We start from the raw sequence: 23,592 nt of genomic DNA on the forward strand, positions 1-23,592 counted from the left end.
ATGGACCATATGCTGTTTCTGTGTGTTTGATCTTGCTTTAAATGGAAGATACAAATCTCCCAATCTCATAAAACAACAGGTGTGCACACATATACACAAAGCTTACATGGAGTTTTGTATTTCTCTTTAGTTGCTATGTAAGTTACAGTAATAATCATACAAAGGGGGGGGATAAAACAGGGAGCAGGTGGCCTTATCTTTGAGCTAAAATTAAAATGTTGCAGAAATAAAATGCGTATGCCCAGGATCAAACACTTCTTCATCTATGGATGCTTTCCATAAAATTATATTTCAGTTGTGGACCATCCTTAATTCTATGTCCTTATGAGAAGATAAGAGTTAAGGCACCCCGTGTTGATATCCTGAGATGTGTTGAAACAGCACTGGTAGTTCTTGACTTAACAATCTGCAATAGGTCCCACTGACTTCAATGGATCATACTTCTGCATGAAATATAAGATAGTGTCAGATACATGGTGCATTAACCAAATCATGTACAAACCTTTTGACAGCCACAGAAATGTAATTCTAGTTGAAAACTAGGTGAGATTGTCACATCAGCTGCATTGGGATGCTACTAAAGGTGGGAAAGTGGCCAAATCTGACATGAGCTACACTGTAAACCTTAAAACATTTATTTATGTAGTGTATGGCATATCATATGTGAACTAGTAATATATATTAACATTTCACCTAGAGTAGTAGAACACAATAAAATATAAATGTTAAAAAGATCTATGTTCAAATACAATGTCTAGGCCATCTAACCACTGAAGCGCAGCAATTGTTTATATTTTAAAAAATCAGATACTGGACTGGTATATGCCCTTAGCTTGCAGCCTGTTACAATGCAATTTACAGTTTGATATGGGATTCCGCAGACACATTGAGGGGAAGATACTATACACCATTAATACAAACAGCAGATGCCGTTTGAGGTGCGAATCGTATTCAGGATTGTCCATTGCTGGTATGATAGTTCAAAGACTAGCACCTTTTTTTGTGGGGCCATTTATATGTCTGGATATTCAGCAATTCTTTTGGCTTTCCACTGGGAATTGATGTTAAAGTTATTGAACAGATGTTGTGAAAGCTTTCTAGAGTTGAGCCTTCCAGCTGATAAATGAGGAAGGTCGGAGTGCACCAGTAGGAGTGAATTGTTCATATTTTTTTTAAAAAAAATTAATTAAAAGGAAAGGATGCCTTAGAAAACACTATATATCATGGGTAAAATAGTAAAAAAGCTACTGTCCGCAAAAAATACTGTAACTTCAATTATATTTTATCCAGAAATGCAAAAACTAAAATGAAAACTACAGGAAAATTCATGATGGATTGATTTCTATAATTCTGAAGCTGTCAAAAACTCTACAAGATTCTGGGTGGCTTATAACATTAAAAATAGGAAAACACTAACACAATAAAACCCCAAGTCATGCATGTGTAGAAGAAGGCAAAGATAAAAATATAAAATTCTACAGGGGTCCAGCATCTACCCTACTGCACAATTTGGGGGAGCAGTCAGGTTATCAAGGAGCTTTTAATATCAGGGTTGGAGCCCTATAGATCTTTGAGTAAATGCTATTCCATGCTTTTCATGCCCAACAGGTTCTGAAAAGATGGCATTGATTAAAGGAACCTGGACTTATTCTGCCAGATCTTATGGGATGGGTAGAACTATAACAGATGGGGGTTTCCACAAATAACCAGGCTCTATACCATCCATCCAGTGTGGAACTCAGTTTGTTTTGTTCTGTGTTGGACAGTAATGCTGACAGTAACATTCTGAAGCTGAGCAAAGAGGCCACTCTGTTGAACCAATGCAGGTCAGATTTTGTAAGCTGTTATTAAAAGACATCTGGAGAGCAGGCTTTTGGGAATCCAGTAAAGCTGCTGGTATTACAAGTTATGTAAATGCTGGGCAGAGTATTAGGATCAAATGCAACATAATACAACATAGGTGAAAAGTTACAAGAACACCAGAGAAGTCAATGAATAGTGTCCATATATAGTGGACTTTGTTTAGAGACCTCTGTTTTTGTAATGTATTTCATTATGTCAGGAATAACTGTTTAGTTGCCCCATATAAATGTCTGAGCGAACAGTACTGGGTTGAGAATTTTCTTTTTATTGATCTGAAATTTATTTTTAATACCTATTGAATAAAATACAGTAATAATGTACCATTTCTCATTTTAGACTCTTTTTACACTGGCTGTGTTTACTTAGCATTGAACCAGTGCAAGACCTGTTTGGCTTTGCTTATTATGTCGATAAATAACTTGAGAAAAAAAGTCACTCAATTTAAGATACTGAGTTCGAATCTATCATTGCCCTTCCAGACTGCAATTGAATTAACACAAACGACATCGTAAGTCTACCACAGTCCCACATCAGCAATCAGAATTAGGGCCTTTGGAACAATTGGCCAGACCTGCACATACAAGTAGTCCTTGATTTACAACCATTTATTTGGTGACCATTCAAAGTTACAACAGCACTGAAATAAGTCACTTATAATAGGTCCTCACACTTACAATGTCACAGCATTGCCACAGCCAAATGATCAAATTTTGGGTGACTGATAACTGGCATGTATTTATGAATGTTGCAATGTCCCAGGATCATGGATTGCCATTTGTGACTTTTGCAGCTGGCTTCTGACAAAGTCAGTGGGAGAAGCCAGATTCACTTAACAACCTCATGATTCGCTTAACAACTGCGGTGATTCACTGAATGATGGCAAATAAATTGGGTCAGACTCACTTAGCAACTGTCTTGATTAGCATCGGAAATTCTGATCCCAATTGTGGTTGTAAGTTGAGGACTACCTGTGCTACGTTGTCTGGTGTGGATCCAATAACCAATAATCAAAGTACCGAGATCGAAACATTTTGGATTGTTTCTACTCAAAGCAGTAAAGTTAATCAGCTGAAACATAACCTTGACAGCATTGTGAGCTTCCATGCACACTCTAGTTACTGGACTGTCGGCTTCAATGGTTAAAAAAAAAGAAAAGGAAGAACAAAACCTACATAAATACAGGATGCAGCCAGAAAGCTGGAGCTTAAAGGAAAACATTGCCTCCAGCTATCAGAGGGATCCTGGCACCTCCAGCAAAGCAGACTCCAAGGGCTGCTTCTTCCTCCTCTCTGCCTCCTCCCCTCCCCTGCCTCTGCAAATCCCTTTGGGAGATCAAAGGGGTTTGGTCCACAATACTTTTGCCAAATTCAGGATTAACCAAGTCATAGGGCCAGCTTTTAGTTCCGCACGCAAAGCTCTCAGCAGCCTGTCTCCAAGCCTGGGGGGGGGGGAGGGGAGGGGGGATGTGTGCTGTCATCTGAACTGAATGTGCAAAGTAAAGCTGAAAAATAAATAATGTGGGCAATAATACAATGGACAAGGACAATCACTGATGTGCACAGGATGGCTGAAGGGAGAACCTGCTGCAGGAATCGGATTGCCACCCTGCATTAGGAAACGTGTGACTTGGAGGAATGCCTGGGGCTTTAAGAGCAAGTTGTTGTCTTGGCCACAGAGGGAAATGTTAACAGCCAAAAGGAGTGCTCTGCTGAAAGTCACAGCTGATCAGAAAGTGTTTCCCTCAAACGTGAAATAAATAGGAATGAGAACCAGTTTCCAGTAATGAGGATGAAGGGAAATATTCCCTGCACGTGCTAAAAGGCATTCTCCTCTCTGTTTCACTCCACTGGTTCCAAAGCATCTTTGGACTACCTGGAGTTCTCTAAGTGGTGCAGCATTACTGCTTTGCATGCCAGCTTTGTCAACATTATTTAAACACACACACACACACACGCACACAAATGTCTGTATTTTCTTCAGAAGTGAGAGAAATAACTGAGTCTTTATACATCTCCTCATGCATCTAATAAGCTACAGGGCAAGTCTGAATAGTCGTGATCAACTTCATCCACAGAATTAATATGAGTGTATTGTAAGGAAGACCAAAAAAAGTCTGGATAGTGGACATTGCAGTGAAGAGAAAGAACTGGAGGAAATCACTAAATATAAAGACCTGCAAATAAAAGTAGCATGGTTGTCCTCCACTTACAGTGACTGTTCATTTAGTAACCGTTCAAAGTTACAACGGCACTGAAAAAAGTGACTTATGACCGTTTTTCACAGTTATGACCTTTGCAGCATCCCCATGATCATGTGATCAAAATTCAGATGCTTGGCAACTGGTTCATACTTATGACCATTGTTGTGTCCCAAGGTCATGTGATCACCTTTTGTGACCTTCTGACAAGCAAAGTCAATGGGGAGGCCAGATTCAATTAACAACCAGGTTACTAACATCAATTGCAGTGACTCACTTAACAACTGAGGCAAGAAAGGTTGTACAATGGGGCAAAACTCATTTAACAAATGTCTCAACAACAGAAATTTTGGACTCAGTTGTGGTTGTCAGTCGAGGACTACCTGTATAACTGTGGAAAAAGAAAACAAAGGTTGTACCAAAAGGCAGGTTGGGTGCAATCCCCAAATATCTGAAGCACCACTTGAACAGCATTTGCACTAACAAAATAACCAAGAGTCAATTGTAAAAAGCAGAATTTGTTTGGAACAGCTTACATCCTGTATTCCTTTGCTATTATTAAACAACCATGTCTGCCTATCCCAGGTCCTTGAGAAGGACTCAATAGGTGGACAAAAATGCCAAATCCAATTTAAACATCTGGCTGACTGTGCAATCAACCATAATAATAATAACAATTCGTTAAACTTGTATGCTGCTCAACTCTCAATGTGTCTGGGAGACTCACAACAAACAAATTACAGTAAAATAAATAAAAGATAAAAATAAAAGATGGCAAGTGTGATGAAGCCAAAGGCCTGGGTGAAGAGTCAGCACTTCGAAACAACAGCAGAATGGAAGCCATCTGGATCTAAGCAGGAACCTTGTTCCTCAGAGCTACACGTAATTCATTGTTCATAGGTTGTGCCTTGTCAGGAAACTTGTTTTATCATTCTCTAGCTCAGGATTTCTATGCAACTGCAGTCCAACTGATAATAGAGGGAACAGATCCAAGAAGAAAACATTGGAGTCTGACTATGCTGAGAAGCTTTTCTGTCTTTCTGCAGTTCACAGCTTGATCTGTTGCTGTACAATTTGATTAAAAGGGGACTTAGACAACAGAGATTTATAAAAATCACAGCTTTACTAAAAATTAATTATCTTTAAAATGCAAGCAAAAATAAGTACGTATAAATTACTAGATAAATACTATTCCATCCAATTACCGTGGAACCCCAACCCTTAATACTTTGAACATTCAGCTAACATTGTTTCCCTTTTCTCCTCTGATCCTCGTACCATGATTCAACTTCTGTTCTTAATGACAAGTGCTGAATCTTCTGTAGATTAGTTGCAGCCTCTAAATGTACCCTTTTTATCTGCACTTGACAAAACACAAAGGGGGAAACTGCATCGTAAGAACGTAATCAAAGTTGTTCACAAAATCAATGCAAATCAGCTTAATGAAATTCATTTAGCAAAAATATGGACCTTTCCTGGCATTAATACAATTTATGGCCTAGCAAAAAGATTAAAGCATGCTCAATCTTTTAACCTAAAGTCTGTAAGTATCAAATAGATCTGGGCAGCTGGCCCTTACTATTCATAAATGTTCAAGGGCTTAGTTTTGATTTTGTTAGAAGAATTTTCTTGGTCCAATTTTCTGAGCCGGGTCATAAATAAACATAAATGGGCAGTTGCTAGAAGTAGTTTATTCATTCAATCACATACAATGGTTGAAGGTAGCCTACATCATCAGGGTCTACTAGTAGAGGTATATATAAAGACAAGTGGGCTTTGATGTTTAGATATGCAGATTGAGGTGCTCCTGCCTGGGCTTTGATCATGAGGTGTAAGTTTAGATGTGTATTAAATATTGCCTTGACCGGGAAGGAAGATCCTCCCTAGGTGTGGATTCTTATACTGTAAGAGATCTGGCATCTTCTCTTATCTTGAGGGGATGCCTGTTTCTTTGATGGAGCCAGTGAGGTGCTATTCTGAAGCTTCTTGGCAATTCAGAGGGCTGCTAAAGGGGAATGGGGGCAAATCAGATGCTTTTAACTTCCAACCTTCTTTTCTATTTAAATTCTAACAATTTTTCTAACATTCTCCCCTTGTGCAGGACCAAGCTATTAGATTCTGCGCATTGATAAAAAGATTTCTAAAAGTTGTGGTAGCCAGACCTTTGATCAATTTGGATCATCATAAGGATGGTTTGCCTTTGATTTGTGGTGGTCTGTCTTTTGGAGGTATGGGAGACATTCTCAGATCTGCCCTAGATAGGTGGGTGTGCATTGGACAGGGGAACAGAAAAATATTGTTACTGCCACCCAAATTCTGTTATGAAAGATGCTTGCTTGGGAGAAAGAGACTGATCTTTGTAATGAAACAGAAAGCAGTTCCTTAGTATTGTCTATTGTTTAGCATATCCCAAGCCATGTTCTCAGATAGACCATACAAGTCCATGGAGGCTCTATCAAACATTGTCAAACCTTGTTTTTCTTCTCCACTTTCCTGCTTATCAAATGTAATGTTAAGGGATGAAGATGTAACGCTAAGTTATTGTCATATTTTTATAGTCAGGAAGGCTATAAGGCTCTAAAGGTAAAATACACAGGTAAAACATACCCCTTTTTTCGTCACCAGCCAGCACTGAGCCAACAATTCTGGAATGCTTTTGTGCAAGGCAGATGATATGCAAATCACTCTTGTGGGGCAGGACAGCAGGTAAAGCAATAAGGCAGCTGGGAAGACAAAAGGCATGCCTCCCCTACCCCAAAGCTAAGTGTTTTTAGAGAAGGAACCACCTTTTCTTAACTGTAGCAACTATAAAAAAAGGACTCTGAGCTTTATTTTGAAAAAGGGCTTAAAAATCCAGTTCATTTACTATAATCACTTTTGTACTAGAATGAGAAACAAGCTCCCCCCAACTCCTCCAAGTCTGGCAAATTAAAAAAAAAATACATCAGGGCTCTTGGTTTCAGAAAACTAAAACCCCCAAACCATAAGAGAAGTAAATTAAGACTGCATTATGAGAACTCAAGTCAGCCTAGGTAATTTGGACAAGTCGTCTGTGTTGTGCTAAAAGTGTTGTTTTTTCCAGTCAGAAGACAAAACTAACACAGATAGAAATTTCAGCAGGGCTGATTTGTTCTACCAGTGTTTCTCAACCTTGACAATTTTAAGGCATGTGGACTTCAACTCCCAGAATTCCACAGCCAGCAATGCTGGCTGTGGAATTCTGGGAGTTGAAGTCCACATGCCTTAAAATTGTCAAGGTTGAGAAACACTGTGACCTACCCTCTTGCCTTCGAATGCAGCTGTATATCAGGTTAGGTCACGCCTGCACTTCTTTGATATTATACCCTACCATTTCTATATAACACGCAGCCACTGTGACTCTAAAGCCTCGTCACAATTTGGCCTTTTCAACGTCAACTCCGTCCTCTTCGAGCGTGACCAGCCATCGGGAGGCCGACCTCTTCTCTCTCGGCCGCCTCCTACGTTCGAGTCGTGCCCTGCGGCACAACTGCGCTCCCTTCTTCCCGAGGCGTGCGGCGCGCCCCGCTTTTGAGGCCGCGTCTCCCAGGGAAGCAGAGATCGTGACAACTATCGCTTTGCAGCGTCAGCCACTTCCCTCCCTGGGTTGAATCACGCCGTGCGAAGCCGCGCCGGGGGGCTCCCCGGGGAAGGCAACCTTCCAGCCGCTTGCCTGCCTTGACACGCACAAGGAAGGCGGAGCCGGAGCCAAAGCGCCCGCGGTTTCCGTGCTGGACCTTGACTCCCTTCAGTACCTCGCGTGTACGACTGGCACGCAATACCAGCTGCTCCCGCCTCCTAAGCGCTGGGCTTGCGTGCTTGCGAAGGGATCGGCGGGTTGACGGTGCAGCGCGCACGGCACTGCGCTGCTCCCTCCTGCCCCAGTGACCCCGCCGCCATCTTGCTGTTGCTACCGCCGAGCTGCTTTGCAGGTTTCGCGCTTGGCAGGAGATACCTCATTGCTAATCCAAGGCGGGGCAGCTTGGGACGAGCAGGGGACATTCGTCCTGGGAGCGCTGCAGAAACTGGAACGCGGAGTCTCCGCGTTTATCGGAAGGCGGACTTGTTCTGACCGGATCTCGCCTCTCGTTAAGGGCAGGATAAAAAACACCCTTGACTGGCTTTAGCCCCCGAAGGGTGAACGTACAAAGATGTGTGTGCCGCGAGTGCCTCTACTACAGAATCTAGGTTTTGCAGTATAACTTTAGCAGTTCTTCAGTTATTTCCTTTTTAAATATCCCCTTTCTCTGCCCGATGACGGTTTGAAAGTCGCTACAAGATTTCTTTTTTTTTTTATCTTCCATCTACAAATCAATTTATAACTTTTTTGAAATGTGTTTTTCTAGATTTTTTTTGTTATTCTGTCTCTCACTGTTAAAATAAACCTACCATTAAAATTATAGACCGATCATTTCTTTTGTCAGTGGCCAAACGTGCAAAATCAGCAGGGAATTAAATAATGTTTTCCCTCGCTGTACACGAACAGAGCAACTTGCCTCGTTCTGATTAGATCTGCAATTCATGCCAAACTGATTTGTTTAACCATGATTTATCAACCACCACAACTGGCTAAAGCCTTAGACCAAGGACACAAATCAGTGTCTGAGTTAACATAATATGCTAAGTGAAATCCAAACTAATCCACTTAGCACAGTGTGCAAATCCAGCTACTAAATCAGGCTGTTGGTCCATTGAGTATATCGATGCTATCTACACTGACCATCATCATAATTTCCAACTCTACCTGGGACATTCAAACCATTTCTAATATCCCAGCGGCAGCATTTTCATATCTGACTGAAATGCACTGTGTCCATTTGAAATCAGTTCACAGACTGAGCTCCCCTTCCCTAAGATTACAGAAATCAACTGACCTACATTCCTATCTGAACCATTATGATGGTGTTTATAAAGAAAAACCGAACCACATGACCAGTTCTGTGCTCATGAAAGTGGTTGGGTGGGGGCAAGCCAGTTGAGCCTTTCACCGAAACCTATGATAACTTCATCTCTTTGACAACAAAACAGGTCTATTTAAAAGGATGCTGTAAGAGCAAGGCAGGCTTGAACAAAAAAAAACAGGATGTCATCAAGCCTTATCCTTGGTAGGATAGTAAAGACTCATCACTCAGATGAAAGAAAGGCATAATCATGGGGGAGGGGGGATTAATTCCATGGGAAGGAGTCACGACATAAATGCTTATTCTCAGGATTATCCCCTGTGTTGTATTTTGTTCTGAGTAAGCTTTCAGCCAGGACTGAATGAGCAAAAGCAGTTCAAGTACAGGGTAAACAGATGTCCTAGTTTAGAGGCACTGAGCTAGCTCTAACAGACAGCTCCTGGGTCACAGAGTTCTAGTGAAATCAGGCTTGTGTGTTGATTTCAGTAACCTCAAATAATCAGGTGATGCCTCTTTTCCTGGCCTTTCCTCCTATTGTAACTGAAAGTGCTGTGCCTGCTCAAAGCCCAGATCACTGATTTTAACTGGAGACATAGCAGAGGCTGTGGATTCCAAAAGTACATACCAGGACGTTACAGTCTATTAGACTGCACAGAATACCCTGTAAACCAGGAGAGATGATAGCATGCCTGGACCAAGAGTTAACACAAGTAAAAAAAGTTATAATCAGGCTTCACTCTCATTCTATGGCTTTTTGGTTCATTGCAATTCAGTCCTTGAATGGCAGTTGAGCAACAATGGCTGTAGTATTCTGTGACTGGGGATGGCTACTGTGAAGGGGGAAAAAAGGACCTCGACCTGAGGACCTTCTTTGGAACAACTACAGGTAGTCCTTGACTTATAATAGTTCATTTAGTGACCATTAAAGTTACAACGGCACTGAAAAAGTGACTTATCACCGTTTTTCACACTTATGACCACTGCAGCATTCTCATGGTCATATGATCAAAATTTAGATGCCTGGCAAATGACTTGTATTTATGATGGTTACAGTATCCCGTTGTCATGTGATCACCTTTTATGACTTGACAATGAAAGTCAATAGGGAAGCCATATTCACTTAACAATTATGTTACTAGCTGTAGTGATTCACTTAATAACACTTAACAAGAAAGCTTGTAAAATGGGGCAAACCTCACTTAAAAACTGTCTCAGCAACAGAAATTTTGGGCTCAATTGTGGTTGTAAGTCGAGGACTACTTTACTTCCTGGTTTGATTGTTTTTTGTGCCAGTATTAGCACTTGATGAGAAAAAAATTCACTTAGATGCTGTAATCTTTTACAGTTGTTGTTAGAACAAAATAAAATACAACATAAATGAGAGCAACAATAAATTCTAGTATCTTAAAAGCCTAGGAGAACAAATGGATGCTTTTACAACATTGGCAAGCCCCCTTAGATAAGCACTTTCATATTAAGGGAGGCAAGAGCTCTAGTTATATATTTACACTTTTCATTATGCTGTACCTTGTTTCTGGCTTAGCACGTTTGTGTGAGCCCAGACATAGACTTGTAAACTCTGGTTTATAATATGCTACATGAACTCAACCAGTTGTGGCATATGTGGCTCATGGTTTATGTGTAAATTAAGTATTATTAACCTTGCAATGTCTCACTACACAATACCCCAAAACAGAGCTTTTTAAAATTACAATTGAGAGAAACTGAATGTTCTTTGGAGGGTTATCAGAAGCTGTTCAATAAGAAAAAAAATAGCAAGTGCATGCAGTTCCTGAAAAAAAGTTTCTTTACAATCAATTACTACCTCCAAATACATTTTGGACAAAGCAAACATGTGGTCTGCAGCAATTGTGAACAACTTTATGGGATCCATTTTGTTTTTTACAAGACAATTGACTTATACCAACTAAAGTAGCTCAGGACAGAATCAGTAATATTAATCATGCACTAGACTAGACACTAAGGCAGAGCGAACAATACTTGGCCTTCTAAATGTTTAGCTACAACTCCCATCAGCCCAGTCAATAGGCCCAAGGATGACAATGTTGGGAACTCTTCAACAACATGTGGAAGGCAACAGGTTGCTTATCCTACACCTGAAAGTATATACAAATTGACATATCAATTTGCAGAGATCAGAGACTTACAATATTTTAAAGCGATTCAGAGAGCTGAATAACATCATTTGCATAGCAAAACCAGATATGACACACATTTTTGCTACATATTCTGAATATAGTCACACTATCTAGTAAAGCTGTTATAGTTTTGAAGGCTGAAAGGGCATTCTATCACTCATCACTGTTATTTCTGTGCCATAAATCAACTATGCGAGGATATAATATTTATAAAATACTTTTCATTTTATCTGAGCTTAAAGTAAATTGCTAATATTGTTTTTGTATAATTAAAATATAAACTGTGTAATATAATTTCATCCTGAAGAAATGCACTTCTTTACTGTCACTTTCTGTAAGTATAAACAATTATACGTTAAGTCTCTGGACAGCTATATTCTTGCATTAAACAAGGGGGTGAATGGCCTAATGACTCTTTCCTCTTTTATAATTCAATAACACAATTCAATGTCAAGGACAGCATGAAGTTGTCACATTGAGGGTCAGAAAGTATCCCCAGTACTATTTGGTGTTTTTTTTTATACAGAGATTCAGTCTTATAATTTTTATAGTTTACTCTCTGAATTAAAAGCTCCATTCATTTTTTTCCCTATGCATATTTTCCGATCCAAAGGTTTGAATTCTAGATGAAACGATGTGCAATATAGAATTCTTTTATGCTATTGCTCCCAAGTACCGTGTTTCCTGAACTTTTTGTATTTTCTAGTAAGGCTTGATCAGTCCCAACAGTCCCTTGTGGGAATACAGAACGTGGGAATTACTTGTTTTGGAGGCCATCTTTTAAAGCAGTGTTTCTCAACCTTGACAATTTTAAGGCATGTGGACTTCAACTCCCAGAATTCCACAGCCAGCATTGCTGGCTGTGGAATTCTGGGAGTTGAAGTCCACATGCCTTAAAATTGTCAAGGTTGAGAAACACTGTTTTAAAGGATCATGGTACTCTTCATTCTAGTCCTTTTCCAGATGTTAATACAGTTGAAATGGCACATGGCACAAAACTACATGTGTTTACATGATGGCATGATGTAATGATTGAAGTACACTGATGACAGTATTAGTAATTGGCCAAATTAATACTTACCGAACCCAGCGAACTCTACTACCACTGAGCTGATATAATTTGGCAATTGAAAAAGCGACTTCTCCAGAACGGAGCAATCAACTTCATCACATCAACCTCTTCACATGGGCGAGCTAAACCTCGTTGCCATCAATTCCTGTAAAAAAAAAACTTCCGCGAACCAGCGGTTGCACACCTTTACCAATGCACCCATAACACCAAGCCCCGTGAGGGCCTCCCCTCCATGCATAACATTAGGAGGCAACTGCCTGAACTCAGCCGTCAAACCCGATCCCCGAAAAAGAACCCCGGGAGAGACACACCCAGCCCAGAAGAAATACTTCCGGTCTTCGCGTCTGCCCTACTTCCGGGACTTGGCCGGGCATGCTAGTCGGTTGCTATGGAAACGAAGAAGCGGAGAAGCTCCTGGTGGGGCGCTGACAACTTGCGCGGCTTTCGTTGCTGCTGCCCGCGGTGTTTTGCTAGCTGTGCTTGGGGGTGAGTTTGTCGAGGTCCTTACCGCTGGGGTCTGTTGCCTTTAACCCCGTGTTCTCGTATCCGCACGAAACGCTGCACCCTAAACCCGCCAAACCCACGGGCTGAGTACGAACAGTGGAGTGACTGGCTCAGTTGCGCGCCTTTGAACCCTCGCTGGAGTCAGATCATTATTTCTCCACCCGTGACTGTCTGTGGAAATTCTTTTCTTTTTTTTTTTGTCATTGAAAATTTTATAAAATTTTACAATATAAATCCCCCCCTTCCCCTTCCCACCCTTCCACCCCCCCTCCCTCCCCCCTCACTTCCCAGTGCCAATCACAGGGTTAACAATAACATAATCATACTCTAATTAACATTAATCAACTATTAAAATAACGTACCTGCAACCTCCTTTAACTCTCTTTTAAACAGTACAATTATTAAAAACCATAATAATAACAACAACACTTTAATAATTAAAAATAATCATCCAGGTCATAGTTGCTTTTTTCCCCCCAAAAGGCAACTGGACTGTCTTTTTCCTCAAAGAAAGAAAAAAAAAACACCTCCAGTTGCTTTTTGGAAAAAAAAGCAAAAGCACCTTTGAGCCCACCCGTGACTGTTAAGCTTTCCACAGAGAGAATTTCCCCCCACTTCTTCTACTCCAAGATCTTTTAAAACAGAATTGCCAAAGACTGGATCTCTTGTTAAAAGAAAAGGGCACGTTCCAGCTTGATAGCTCTTTTGCTGGAACTGCCAGGCCTCATCATTGGGACCAAGCATAACATGATGGCACAACAAGCAGAACAAGGTTTCATGCTAGGAAAAGAGGAGCCGGGTGCTCTCTGCGCAAGCTGTGCCAAGGAATTGATGTTCCTAGAAGTGACCTCATAAACCCTCCACAAACATTCAATCTCTTCTAACCTTCTAGTCTCCTTGGTCAGCAGCTGAATTGAAGAAGGGTGGAGGAGATGGGAATCTTTTGTTAAACAAAGAGAAACAGTCGATATTCTCCCCAAACATAGCAAATTATTTGGAGATTTATCTTCATCAAACTCTCAGAGATAGGTTGGTAGACTCATATAATTTATCCCTCCTGCTGTGTACAGAGTCTGGGTTCTGTTGCTGAGTTAGCCTCTTCCCTGATAAGTAGTATTACCTCCTGTTAGACTTGATGTATAGGAAAGGGCCTGGGGCAAAAGGATTAGAAGAGGAAAATTGCCTGAGGGAATTGGAAGCTCCTTGTCTCCCTTTTTATTTATATTTTTAAAGAGAAATTGTTCACTCATCAGAATTGTACTTGAGTTACATAGTTCTTTCTCTTTCGTACAAGCTTGTTCTTTTAAAATGAATTGCCCTATTTAAATAAGTCTGAGTTGTGAAATTCTACATTTAATTTTAATCCTGTGAAATGTGCTTCGGAATGGAATATGCTTTACTAAACAATATGACATTTCATGAATCATAGAATGTAACAGTTTGAAGAGATCTTAGACATTATCTAGTCCAACCTCCTGCCATTGCAGAAATCCAGTATTGCAGTATCCTTGACAGAGGGCTAACAAGCCTCTGTTTAAATACTTACAGCATAAGAGAATCTACCTCTCCCCCCTAGCAATATGTTCCATTGCTGAACATTTCTTACTATTTGGAAATTTTCCTGATGTCTAACAAAAATCTATAATTTACACCTGTTGTATCTTGTTCTGTTTTCTGGAGCAATCCCTACTCTGTCTACTTCATTCATCTTTAGTTTTTCATTCCAAGCCCCTTATCATTTTCATTGCTGTTTTCTGTAATATTCTAGTTTGCCAGTATCTTTCCTAAAATGCAGAGCATATTCTAGTTTTTATCCAACCAATGCAGAACGGAGAGACCTCTCTTGACCTGATACTTTAGATCTGTTTGTGTAGCCTAAGACTGCATCTTTTTTTTTGTAGTAACACCACACCGTTTACTCATCTTCAGTTTATGATTACATTATCCATGTAATTATTTTTGCATATATTCATATGCATCCTTTCCTACACTCATTGGCTTTGCTTTTTTTCTATCCAAATAAAGAGTATTACATTGTTTTGTTGAAATTCATCTTGCTGGTTTCCGATTGTTATTCCAACTTGTCAGAATCTTCCTGAATCTTAATGCTGTCTTCCACTTGCTATTTCTCTGTCCTTATGTGTGTGTAACCTGGAATGGAGCCCTATAGTATAATATTTGAAACCTTATTCCGGCTTTGTATGGAGCCATTGGCATATACTTATCAATTCACTGTTGTGAATCTATGAATAATAGCATACTCAGCTCATAATTTGCAATCTTTTCAAATAATCTCATGGAAGATTTTGTCAAATGCTTTGCTTAAGCCAGGTATACTGTGTTCAGTACATTCCCATATTAAACTAAACAAGTTATTATATCAGAAAAGGAGTTCAGATTTGTTTGTCACAACATGCTCTTCATAAACCTTGCAAAGCAATATGTTCTTTTTAAAATGCTGACTAACTAACTCTTTAAATAATCTGTTTCAAAGTTCAAGCAAGGTGACTGGTCTGTAGTTACATGGTCCTTTTTCTCCTTTTTGAGAAAAGTTATTTGTAAAGGCAAAAAAACCCATTTGCTTTTCTTCAGTCTTCTGCACATTCTTCATGATTTCCCCAAGAACAAAGAAAGAGGCTCCAAGAAAAAAAATAATGGGCATGTTACTTGCCGAAAATGTTACAATAGTAACAGATGAAGCAAGAAAGAGAACAGCTTCACAATTTTTAGTTTATTTGGTATTTTCCTTGAGTAGAACCTGTGTTTTAATTCAGGGATCCCCAGCCCCCAGTCTGTGGACCAGTACCCGGCTGCGGCATGCCAGCAACCGGTCCACACAAACAAGAAAAGCCCCATCCACAGGATGCAGGCAGCACACAAAACCACACCCCCTCCGGTTGGTGGAAAAATCTCTCTCCACGTAACTGGTCCCTGGTGCCCAAAAGGTTGGGGACCTCTGTTTTAATTGACCTAAGAAGAACCATTGACATGAGAAGCAAGTGGCAATCCAGGTAAATAAAGATATTAACATTAATGAGTTTAAGTTTCCATAAGCAAACTTATTATATCTAAGAGTCATGAGGAAACACTATGATATCCTCTTGGATCCCCTTTTTGTCAAAAATGCTGGGTTTGCCTGGCTTTCTTATATCTTTAGGATAGTTCTTGGTACTATCTCCCTAAGGAAGTGCTTTCTGTGTTCAATCTAAGAAATCCTTAGCTTCTCTGATAGTCTGGAGGTAGACGATTGTGCCTCTACCACCTTTGTTTTCTTTTGCAGTTGTACAGTCCGAATAGAATAGAATAGAATAGAATCTGGAAGGGACCTTGGAGGTCTTCTAGTCCAGCCCCCTACTCAAGCAGGAGAACCTATAACATCTCATACAGGTGAATGTCTAGTCTCTTCTTAAAAATCTCCAGTGATGGAGTGCCCACAATTTCTGGGGGTAAGCTGTTCCACTGGTTGATTGTCCTCACTGTCAGGAAGTTTCTCCTTAATTCCAGGTTGCTTCTCTCTTTGATCAGTTTCCAACCATTATTTCTCGTCCTTTCCTCTGGTGCTTTGGTGAACAACCTGGCTCCCTTTGCCTTGTGCCAGCTCCTCAGATACTACACTGCTATCATGTCTTTCCTATTTCTTCTTTTCTTTAGACTAGCCAAACCCAAGTCCCATAGCTGTTCTTCATATGTTTTAGTCTCCAGGCCTTTGATCATCTTTGTTGCTCTTCTCTGAATTTTTTCCAAATTCTCTACATCTTTTTTGTGACCAAAATTGGCTGCAGTATTCCAGGTATAGTCTTACTAGGGTTTTATAAAGTGATATTAATACTTCGCATGATCTTGATTCTATGCCTCTGTTTATACAACCCAGAATTGTATTAGTTTTTTTGGTTGCTGCTGCACACTGCTGGCTCATAGTCAAGTGTTTGTCCACTAGGACTCCAAGGTCCCTTTCACAGTTACTGTTTTAAAGCCAGGTCTCGCCCAATCTGTATTTGTACCTTTGGTTTTTCCTGCCCAAATGTAAAACTTTGCTTTTCTCTACATTAAAACTCATTTTGTTAGCTAGGGCTCATTGTTCAAGTTTGTCAAGATCTTTTTGGATCCTGAGTTTGTCTTCTGGAGTGTTGGCTACTCCTATCAGTTTGGTGTCATCTGCAAGTTTGATGAGTTCCCCTTCAATTCCCTCATCTAAGTCATTTATGAAGATATTGAAGAGTACTGGGCCTAAGACAGAATCTTGTGGTACTTCACTGCTTACTTCTCTCCATGTGGATGTAGTGCCATTGAGGATTACTTGTTGAGAACAGTTTGTCAACCAGCTACAGATCCATCTGGTGGTGATATTGTCTATTCCACCTCTTTCTAGCTTACCAAGGAGTAGATTGTGGTCTACTTTGTCAAATGCCTTACTGAAATCTAAGTATACTATGTCTACTGCATTTCACTGGTCTACTAGTTTAGTCACTTTATTAAAGAATGAGATTAGATTGGTTTGGCATGATCTATTTTTAACAAACCTGTGCTGGCTACTAGTTTGTTTGCTTCTAGTTGTTTGCAGATCTGTTTTTTTATTATCTTTTCTAGGATCTTCCCAGGTATTGATGTTAAACTGATTGGTCTGTAGTTTCCTGGGTCCATTTTTTTCCCTTTCTTGAAGATGGGGACTACATCAGCCCTTTTCCAATCCTCAGATACTTCCCCGGTGCTCCAGGTTTTATGAAAGATGTGGTGCAACGGTTCTGAGATAACATCTGCCAGCTCTTTCAGAACTCTGCTTACATTTGCAGCATATATAATTCTTATCCTCAGGAAGGAAAATAAATGTGGCATTTAATCCTGCAGATAATGAGAAAGATATTTTTTTTCTGGCTTATCAAATGGACAGAAGAAAGAACTTCACTATTCTATACCCTAATTTATTTTGTGTGTTTATTTGTTAATAGGTTTTGTGACAGTCCTCTGATAATTCTTTAAAAAAATACAGAAAGAAATGGATCGACATATACCTGTGTATCCTTTGCCAGAAGAAATAAGAAAGGTATGATTTTGCAAGAAAATGTGTTGGGTTTGGGTTTTTCTAAAGGTTTACAGCTATTATCAGGTCACAATTTTATATACATTCGTATTTCTGCTTTAATATTAGTATGTTTTTCCTCATGCACATTCTGCTATTCTTGAAAAAGTCTTATATTTTTTTTAAAAAACCAATCAAATCAACTTATGTCTTTTCCTATATAAAAGATTTACACGCATACACATGCGCACACAAAAATGAAAAATCTTGGGAGGGGAGGACTTCTGAAGCAGACAGATATAACTTCTGTTAAGAAAAATATGAAATTAAAGCGCTTGATAACACTGAAAAGTTGGCTATACAGAAGGGTAGAATAGATATCATGTCCATAAAATTACAGGACTGATTTTTTTTTTAATGAGTCAGAAGATTTCAGAGAACATTCAAAATTTCCAGATCACAGAATGCAACACAGACTGCAGCAGACCTTGTGGAAAATAACTGGCCTATAACTGAGAAACCTTCTTTATAAAAGCATATAGCAATAGCAATAGTACTTAGGCTTATATACTGCTCCATAATGATTTATAGCCTCTCTCTAAGCGGTTTACAGAGTCAGCATATTGCCCCCAGCAATCTGGGTCCTCATTTTACCAACTTCGGAAGGATGGAAATCTGAGTCAATGAAGATAGTGTGCCATTATATTAATTGCATTAAAATCTACAGTTAATTAATACAATTAATGTCAGAGTACATTATGTTCACATGTTATACAGATATAAACAGAAAAATTCTAATCTTTTGGATGGTTAGTATCTCTCACCACTAGCTATTTTAGGGAAGAAGTATCAGCTTTGAAAGTTCTATTTCTACTGGTGGAAAGTTGCAGGGCACAAGTTCATGGCTGTGATTTTCCAACAGCATTAAATCCTGAAAAAGCATAGCCATTTGGGTTTGACAGAATTGGGTCTAGTTCCATTGCTTCTAATTCCTCCTTGTTTGCCATGTACAATCTGGAGTAAACTCATTTCCACACCATTAATTGTAATGAGGTATGTGCTTTTAGATTTTCCCAAATGAAAATCCCAACTATGCATTTACTGCCATGTCATGTATGAGCCAGCAGACTTCTTCAAAAGCAGTAGATTCCTTCAACCTGATCAAGTATTACTCAGAAAAGTGTTACTGATTTGGTATTTTTTGTTACTCTAGCTACATTAATAATACAACAAACATATTTATTGAATGAATCCTGACTGCTATTCATATGATGAGATTAAATGTTATCATGCAGTAAAATATAGTCAGACTGGAAAGTGAATACATTAGAATGTTTTGGTGGGGGGAATGTAGCAAAATCATGAAAGCCTAGATGTAAGTTCAGAAAGCCTGAACTTATATCTAGCATAATTAAGGTGAAATTACTCCTAGTCTTCTGCTTTCCCTTTCCGTTGAGCTGAGATGCCATAATCATATTTCTTCCTCTACTTTCCAGGGTCTGTCAGATGTTCCATCAGATTTATCTATGTACATGACACTCTGTTTGGCATGATTCCATTATTAAGTTTTTGAAAAGTCTTTCACAATAACCTATTAGATAATTGAAAGCAGACACAATTAAATCTTAAATCACATGGATTCTTAACTAGCGAATAATATTCCTTTGAACTGAGATTTATCTTTTATTTCAGTGGGACTTAGTTTAAATATAGTATGGTTGTCAAAATAGATAAGGTGGTTGAGTGTAGAGAATAAGAAAAAAAAGAAAATAACATTCTTAGAGAATAAGGAATAGCAAAAATGACAGCCAAAATATGCAAGCTGTATATTTGAAGAGGAGCAACTTTGACTGTTTTTGACTTTATAACATTTAATTCTGTCCCCTATTCATTTTCTGCATATCTTTGGGGGGGGGGGATGGCTCACAGTATTGCTTTTATATGAAATCCTAAACTCAGTTATTAGAAAGTGCAATTTTATTTCTAAGTAAATCTTCAGCTTGAAATGTATAATCATTAGTGACAGCGTGATAGGAATCAACAGCAGTCACAAGGCTAAGTGCCACGAGAATTCTGAAGTTATCCCTGGCTCGCAACAGTGTGTTTGTAGCATTTAGATTGTAACAAAGGTTAGCTAATCTTCTTCCTCCATACACAATATAATCTACATAAAGGATTGTTATTAAATGGTGTGATGTTTTTAGTATTGCTCTTTATTGCACCATTGTTTCATGTAGGTAGATATATTTCTTTGGTTTCTCATGACTCCCCCACATGACTTTCCATTACTTATATTATTTATTTATTTATTAAACTTTTATGCATTTGATACTTTTCAGAGCAAAAGACACAATCTTCTTTCTTTGTTGCCTGTATTATTTAATTATTTTTGTTGTTATCCTTGGATGCTCTTTACTTATCAATGCATTGCTTTTTATTATTGCTAGTGCTTAGGGAGAACGATTGACACAAAGTCACCAACTAGCTTCTCTTTATAAAAGAAGATTGGAACCTGGATCTCTCTGCTCCTAGCAACTTAAACACTATATCATAGTGGTTCTCTTTTTTTATAATATAATCCATTCTAAATAAACATTTATCAGAAGTACAGAGGAAGCCAACATAGACTTCTGAAAATAGAATTTATAGAGTAAAAGTATAAGTACAACAATTTGTAAAAGTACATAATATAATGGACCACAGTGGTTTCAAATTATATTGAATATGTTAATATTCTAAAGCAGTGATGGCGAACCTTTTAGAGACCAAGTGCCCAAACTGCAACCCAAAACCCACTTATGTATCATTGGGTGCCAGGTGGGCGTGGCCCATTGGGTGCGTGTGGCTGCGGTGGTAACGGCAGACTGGGTGGGACTAAAAAGTTCAATCAATCAATTCCAACTTTAAAGATCTTTTTTTTCCCGCGAGAAGTTGAAATTCATTGATCGAACTCTTTTTTTTTGCACACGGCAGCAGAGGCCTAAAGCGAAAAGGTTTTATAAAACTGAGCTGAAAGCCCAGGACTGGGGCGATGGCGCGCGTGCCCACAGAGAGGGCTCTGCGTGCCATCTGTGGCATGCGTGCCATAGGTTCGCCACCACGGTTCTAAAGGATTATGTATTAACATTTATCACTCATGTTAATTTACCATGGTACCAAAATGACATTCCTCTTATACAGCAACCACATACTTCTGACTTGTCAGTTGTCAGATATGCAACAATTAAAGAAATCACTCCCTGGTTCCTGTTCCATGTTTCCTCAGGTCAGTCATATTTCCACAAGTGCATTTTTATTTAACTTGAATAACAGTTATCATCCCATATAAGCCTATTTTGGTTAGAGAGGCAGGCAAATGGACAAATAATTTAAACTTGCTGATATATATTGCTGATAGGAAAGAAATTAGTTGAGATACATGTTAATACTTTGAAAAGGAAGCATTATTCAAAAATAAATTAAGGTGGAAGATCATCAAAATAATCACATTTTGCTTGATTCTGCAGATCTGTATATATTTTCATACATTATAATATGGCAATGAGACAGACACTTGCATCATACTGATACTTGTCAAGTAACCAATGATTCCTGCATTCTTCTATTGGACAGTTCACTGACAAAACTGGACTGCTGCTATTTAGTGTGTGAAGTAGCTAATGGTCTATCTATGCTGATTACTGAGTTTTATTCAGAAACGATCATAAGAAGCTAGAATTAAATGCTATAGCAAAATGCAATTTTTAGCATTTCAAATCATACTATGTTCAGTCTTATAGCACAGAGATACACTTTTGTCTTCTATATAATAAAATATACTGTATATGGAGAAATATTATCTTGATAATAATGTATTCCAATTATTCTATATCATTTGCTTTATGTGAGTTTGTGAGCATCCAGAGAAGGCAAAATAAGTTTTTGAAAGAAATATAGATGAGCACGTGGTTCTATTTCTTAGCTGAAAGTTACTCTGGTTGGTAACACTAAATGTGTCTTACTCAGGGTTGAATTTATTATTTTCAGATTATATAGGTTCCAAACAGAATTGCTCACTATCCCAAACTTCTCCCCATCCAGTTCGGTATCTTGCTGAAAGTAGATACATACATTGGAATGTCTGAAATTGTTTATTTTGAAATACAAAAGTGATGGTGCTACAAGAAATCACAGTGTTCTTTTTAGGATAACAGCCTCTCCTTTTCTTTCATGTTACAGTTCAGTTTGTCCTCTTTCAATAAGTAATTTTAGTACTTTGGAACCTTATGGTATTTATTCTGAATGATAGTTTCATATTTCTGGGCACAGGTTGTTACTGCCAGGAAAAATAGAATTAATTTTTCATTTCCTTCAGAGCCACTGTAACTATGATCAGGCTTCATGAGGCAAAGAAGAGTTAGGAGAAATAAAGGCAAGCATAGCAAACCAGTGTCCAATATCACAGGTACACACTTTATTAGAAAATTGTTAATATATATTTGAGACATGCCAATTAATTTGATTATGGCTTGTCTCATAAATAAACATGATGAGTATTCATTATTTGTCTTTTTCAAAACAACTTGATTTTCACTTTTAACCTTTTGGTAGTATTTGCATATCTTTGCTCTCCTTTTCTCAAGAAGGGTTGTTATTTAATATCCATCATATCCATTCCCATTTTTTGTTATTTTGTCCTACTCTTTTCTCATAGTTTAAAGGCTTCAGTATAATATAACATTAACACAATTGTAGTACAATAAATATGTTTCGAGAAAATGTAACAGATGATATCTACTATATTTTCTTTTATATACATTTTGATAATTTGATGAGAAGCACTTTTAATGTGTTTTGAAGGAAAGCAAATACCATTATTTCATTTTAGTAAATCATCAGTGTCTTAATATGTTGTGCAGTGAGTTAGATAGATTAGATTACCCTGCGATGCCCACTGGTTATTTTAAAAGAATATGGCATAGAACTGCCAGCATAGATTACAGTGTTACAGTATAGTGGGGAAATTTAGCTGCAGGTATTTGAAATAGCCATGAAACTCATTGGGTGACAGGATTTAATATTGTGTTTTAGTCCATCTCCATCTATCCTTTCCTTAGGAGGCAAGAGATTTGTTTGGAAGATAAAATTCAGAGCAAAAGAGACAAATATATTTATTTAAAATATTTGCATTGCTATGCTGCTGCTCTTCATGTTAGAAAAAAGGCAGGTATGCAAATAATACATAAAGTCAAGAATCACTCAAGTTGGATTGTTTTGTAGAAGGCTCTCGTTGGTACCTATTTGAATCTTCCTTTTTTCTGTTGCTATCCTATGTGTCATGGCTAACTTCTAATAACTGGGCTTTTTTGTCAATTTTAGGTAGCTTTTTCTATCACCTCTGTACTATATATCTCATACTGCCCTTCACTTAACTGATTACAACTTGAATTAAACTTTAAATGAGGAGTCATACTTGGCAGCAGAAGATCAGTACAATGATTTTATTATATAACTCACTTTAGCTCAGAAGAATCTCCCTGTTCAGAGGAAAGTTACTTTTCTTTGCCAGTTGCTGGACAAAAAAAGCAGTTAACATTACCAATTTCATTCACCTCTTAAAGTGAAAATCATACACTCAGGCCCCAGGTCCATATGTATCTAATGTGAGCATGCCCCGTCCCTCATCAGGGGTCTTTGTCACATTGAGAGGTAGGATTCAAGAAAGTCTGCATGCTCAAATTGGCATATAGTAACCAAGCCAGTATTCATATCAACCTGTCCATGTTTAAAAATATATGAAGAGGACTACAGTTATGTTTATAAACTTTCAGAAGAATCTCACTGACAGTGAAAATGTAAGCTAATAGCATAGTTGAGTTTCT

At 38.5% G+C, this 23,592-nt stretch overlaps 1 protein-coding gene across 2 annotated transcripts in view; it reads left to right on the plus strand.

Annotated features, from left to right (window-relative positions):
- The first annotated feature begins 12,626 nt into the window (after window positions 1-12,626).
- The window catches only part of LEKR1 (leucine, glutamate and lysine rich 1), a 47,770-nt gene continuing 36,804 nt past the window's right edge, over window positions 12,627-23,592 (plus strand). For both annotated transcript variants that reach the window (XM_015815393.1, XM_015815394.2), the window contains exons 1-2: window positions 12,627-12,696; window positions 17,661-17,755. In XM_015815393.1, the coding sequence (XP_015670879.1) occupies window positions 17,708-17,755 (48 nt within the window). In that variant the 5' untranslated portion in view covers window positions 12,627-12,696; window positions 17,661-17,707. The remainder of the gene's footprint in view (window positions 12,697-17,660; window positions 17,756-23,592) is intronic.

Source organism: Protobothrops mucrosquamatus, unplaced genomic scaffold, assembly GCF_001527695.2.
Source record: "Protobothrops mucrosquamatus isolate PMUCROS unplaced genomic scaffold, P.Mucros_1.0 scaffold341, whole genome shotgun sequence".
Taxonomy (NCBI): Eukaryota; Metazoa; Chordata; class Lepidosauria; order Squamata; family Viperidae; genus Protobothrops; species Protobothrops mucrosquamatus.